Source organism: Rhea americana, unplaced genomic scaffold, assembly GCF_003343005.1.
Source record: "Rhea americana isolate MKP2758 unplaced genomic scaffold, rheAme1 scaffold_77, whole genome shotgun sequence".
In the NCBI taxonomy this organism is placed as follows: domain Eukaryota; kingdom Metazoa; phylum Chordata; class Aves; order Rheiformes; family Rheidae; genus Rhea; species Rhea americana.
The window spans coordinates 3,723,084-3,727,749 of record NW_028186945.1 but is presented as its reverse complement, the minus strand read 5'-3'; the positions used below and the strand labels follow the sequence as shown (position 1 = coordinate 3,727,749).

The window sequence follows — 4,666 nt, the reverse complement described above, 5'->3', positions numbered from 1 at the left end:
GGGCCGAGCCGAGCCGGGCCGAGCCGAGCCGGCACGGGCTGGGCGAGCGGGAGGGCAGCCTGCGGCGTGTGCTGGAAACGAGGGCTGGAGGCGGTGAGCTGAAGGCAGAGCGCCTCCCCTGTGAGGGGAAAAAAGACCCCCCAAGTCCCCCCACCKTCGATTTCTAAAATGCTGGTTTAACTTATTACCGATATTTAGTATATTTTTTAAAAGGTGATTTAATGATTTTATTTAGACACGTGTATACCACTGGTTAGATTATGCTATATTTCAGCACCTCAGTTTTTGGGTTTGTTCACAGAATCACAGTTATTTCATACACAATTACGACTTTTCACGGGAACTAAAATGCTGACTTTTGATGGARCGTAAACAGAACTCATCAGAAATTCGGCTTTGAAAACAAGGAACTCCTTGTTTTCCTACTGTCCGAGTTTTATCTTTTGTGTAAATTGTACTTTTTTACTGTAGACCTTTAACATTTCGTTTTAACATTTCCTGTGGACATTCTGTAGCATTTTTAGTTATTAAAATACTAAGCCAATTGTTTTTATTCTTCCTGAACAAGCAGGAAAAATACCACACTGTCTTAAAAAAAATGCACTGACCATTTTCATTAAGGTCTTTTGCTCATAAAGAAAACAGGAGAGCAAGGGCAAAGCTTTCTGAAACTTCCCCCCCTTCCCGCAAAATCTGCGTAAAATTTGTGATACAGTGTCATGATCAAAACCTACCACACAGATCTGAGATCATTCTGCTCCCAATCATTAGGATCAAAAAAAAACGTATACAATTGGCAATTTAAACTGTAGTAAAAACTGATTTTTTTAAGGACTGTTTACATTTCTCCCCATAAAGAGGTGTGTAAGGTAAAGTTTTTTAAGGATACTTCTCTCTTCCTTTCATCCCAGCTAATCCCTACTCTGTCTTTCTAGGTAMTTCATATAAGCCTAATCACCCTTCCTGCGACGTGCAAGATCTGGAAGCAAGAGTKTTTAACAGCACTGATCCTAAATGGCTGAGAATGTGCCAGTTTATGGCTCTTCCCTGATGCAAGTTGCAAGAATGCTTTGGAGGTAATTAGGAGTGTAAACTTTCCTTGCAGTGCCTTAGGGTCCAATTTATCTCTATGCTATTATRGAAGCCAGAGCAAAGATGAAAAAAAGGCAATCTGCGTTTTCCCTCCCCCATCCTAGAGCTACTCATGAGTTTTTTCCTCTTAGTTGCTTGAGCGAAATTCCTCTTAACGTAAAGGAAAGATAGATAGGTGCATTGGGAATGAATGTATGCCTTGACATGAAAAAGTGGGCTCAAATCTGTGTTCCTGAAAAAGCAAAACTTCCTCTGAAAGGTGTGTTTGAAACAGTATTGCACACATTTTTTTCCTACGAAAATGTTGCCAGATAAAACAAAAAGTATCCAAATAAATGSAGAGGATCATGGTCTAGAACTATACTTCTGTTGGCTTTCACTTTTATTAAGACTTACCTTAGTTTCACTCATATTCTGATCCTTAAGCCATCCGCATAATTCCATTAAAATAGTGAGTCTTCCTGTTGCACAGTAGGAGCAAAATATGAAAGATGAATTAAGCAGCAGGGATTCCTTCCTCCTTCCCCTGCCCCGTTACTTGGAAACTGAACAAGTCATGCACGTTTCTGTAGAGCAAAATCTACAGYGTTGGCAGCTTCTCTGTATTCTCTCTGTTTAGAGCTTTGTTGATTTACATAAATTACGCAGGACAAATATTTAACAGTTAAGGTTTACTTGCAGATCCTGTGTTAAGAATTAGTCTTATGTTTCTGTAAGAAACTTCTGTATATAATATTACTGACTTTATGAAAGTTTTTGAAGATGCCCTGCCCAATAACCACTTTATGATTCCTATGCATAGTATCAAGCTCCAGTAAGTTAAGCTGGAGTTTGGACTACAGAGAATACAAAAAAGTGAAAAGGCAATAACTAAAATTCCATTTGTTTTGTTACGGAAAATGATGATTAGAAGGTGAGATAGCTCTATCCAGACAGCAGATAAATGTTATACTTTGCGAAAATCCCTTAAAGTAGGTTGTGTTTGAACACAAAATCCCCTTCAGTCAGTAACATGCTCCAATAATAAAACTGAGCATAGAAACAAAAACTTGAAAAACTGCAGAGACCTTTGTGTGTACTGGCTAAGTTCATCTAAATGTGGGTTTAAACTTCAGTTTATATACATTGTGAACTTGTTATGTTCTATGACATTTTATTGTGAGTATGCTCTGTCCGATTCTCCTCAGCTGTGCATTCCTGATGCTTACTGCAGATGGAGCGAGAACAGAATTTGGTCCTCAGGAATCCAGTATTAATGGTTTTATAATGGATCAGAGATCTTCCTCCCAGAAGGTCTGTTGCTATCAGTGCAAGAGAGTCCATTGTAAGTAAATAAGAAGTAAAAATGATATTTTAAATTTATTTTTAAAATATTTTTGACTGATAAGGGAGTATTTTGAGAAAATATTTCCTGTATTTTGACAAACTCAAAGAATTTACATAATAAAGCACATAATACTGCATATACTTGATAGTGTTAGCTGAGAGAGGTGAAAGCGAAACTTCRCTATCCTTTTGTCCTTTTTTTGTTGGCAGTAATCACTGAATACTTTAATATGGACATATGAAGATTTTACATCTTCATGGTGTTTTTTGCCTCAGGCATTTAAACCTGTCTTTGCAAAAAATGCTCTTTGGTGACAAAGGGCTTCTTGGTGCTTGCAGATTAGAGAGCGGTATCTGGGCTGCTCTATGCCCAGGTATTTAGTCTCTGCAACATGTGTGCTGTCTCCATCCTTTAGGTAGGAACAAGATCCAGACTGAGGCTTCCTTCTGAGCAGCTTGCAGCACTGTAAGTCCTTCCTTCTTCATTTTTTGTTCCATATCCTTGTCTCCTCACCAACACCCTTTGARCCTCCCATTGCTGACTCTGCCTGCCCCATATCATCCTGCACCTGCCCCATTTCTCTCTCCACTGTGCTGTGTTCTGCTAGCCCTGACAGCACCACGTCATCCTGTCACTGCCACCACAGAGGCAGAGAAGCAGGGAGCAAAGCTGAGGGGTTTCTTTGATRTGGGGAGCACTCTTCAGCCTGGAGAGGTCGAGCAGAGGAAGAAATACTGTGTAGTTAAGAGTGGAGTCAACACTGTTACACAAATAGGCTAAGGAGTACTGTGTGTTYGGGGCTATGGGGCTATATACCATGTGGAGAGGGTACTGGAAATGCCATTGCACCCATGTCAGGAGGAGCCTGACACCTATGCTTTCTGCGGTGTGGAGCCACTCGGCCAGACCCCTTGCAGGAAGCTCTCCARCCCCAGCCCTGACGGTGCTGCGTCCTGACTCGCACGCAGTGACCCCGCGGCAGCTGTTCTCTGCGGTGTTCACAAGCTGTATTTTCCAAGCCTGATGTGACTGAACATTAATCAACACTATTTTGTTCATTTAACGTACAATTTCCCTCCTGTTGTTGCCCTTCTTTTTATAATGTAAATAATACCAGACAGCTCCAGCTATTCCAACTGTGTGCTGGGCAGCAGGCTGGTAAGGGGCAGCCATGGCTTTCTGGCGTTCTTCCATCCCCTTCTGACCTGGCAGAAGGTTCAGCTGCGCGCTGGGGGCATGCAAACAAGAACAGGAGGAGACAGGTGGTGGCGCAGGCTTGGAAGCCAGCTCCGGAGCAGGGGAAGTGCCTTGCAGTCCTTCTGCCATGCAGTCCCTCGGGAGATCCCTTCCTTTGCAAGTGGAAAGTGCTGAAGGAGGGTGCCCTGTCTGATGGGAGACTCCACATGGGTATCAAGGAAAGGAGCTGCAGGGCCGCTCAGCTCTGAGGGGGCTTGCTTGCTTGTTTTTTTTTTTTAACTTCAGCAATGCAGAGGCTGGGATTTTCTGGAGCAAAGATGGAATAGAATGGAAAGATGTATGGATCAAGGGGAAAATGACATCCTGGGGATATGTACAAGACCAAAAATACAGGGCAAAGCATTTTTAAGCAGGTTGGGTAAGTTACCGATTTGGGCTTTTGTTAACAGGAGCAACCCTTTTCCAGTAACCTTCAGGCTTTCAGTGTGAGCTCTCCCAGTGTTCTGAGCTCTCTAAACGAGATAAAGGAGCACAGATTGTGTGTTCTGCACTTTGCCAGTTAAGATTCTTCTAGAACCCAAATTTGCTCCAATCTGATCTGCACAGCCCTTTTTGGTGACATTTAACTGAGAAAAAGTGGAAAAGTTAAATTCATAGTACGACCAAGCTTACACACTGGAGCATCTGTATCCATTTGGAATGTAACGCCATTGAACAGGTTCAGTTTCTAGACCAGAGCTCCTCAGAGAAGACTCAGCAAGAGCATGGACCTCAGCAAGATCCCAGACCTAGCACCTCTCCCGCCTGCAGCGGGAAGCGGCACCTGCCTACTGCCGCGGCCCCGGGAGGGCGCCGGCTGCTCCAGCAGGCAACGAGCCCCTCGGCCCCGACGGATGGGGGCTGCGCGGGGTCGGCCCTGCCCCCGGCTCGGCCCCCGACGGCTCGGCCCTTCCCCTCGGCGGCTCGGCCCCCGCCAATGGCCTCCGCCGCCCGCCGCCGTCCCTCCCCGGACGCGGGGCAGCCCCGTTAAACGGCGCGGAGCGGCGCGCC

General features: G+C 44.5%; 2 protein-coding genes across 2 annotated transcripts in view; one reads left to right on the top strand and one right to left on the bottom strand.

The window, feature by feature from the left end:
* Positions 1-482, bottom strand: part of MTX3 (metaxin 3) — a 10,704-nt gene extending 10,222 nt beyond the window's left edge. Inside the window, exon 1 of the mRNA XM_085322398.1 lies at positions 427-482. Coding sequence (XP_085178524.1) covers positions 427-482 — 56 coding nt within the window. The remainder of the gene's footprint in view (positions 1-426) is intronic.
* Positions 47-4,666, top strand: part of THBS4 (thrombospondin 4) — a 40,679-nt gene continuing 36,059 nt past the window's right edge. Inside the window, exons 1-4 of the mRNA XM_085322435.1 lie at positions 47-93; positions 936-1,076; positions 2,280-2,416; positions 2,835-2,884. The gene's annotated coding sequence lies outside the window, so the exon portion shown is untranslated. The remainder of the gene's footprint in view (positions 94-935; positions 1,077-2,279; positions 2,417-2,834; positions 2,885-4,666) is intronic.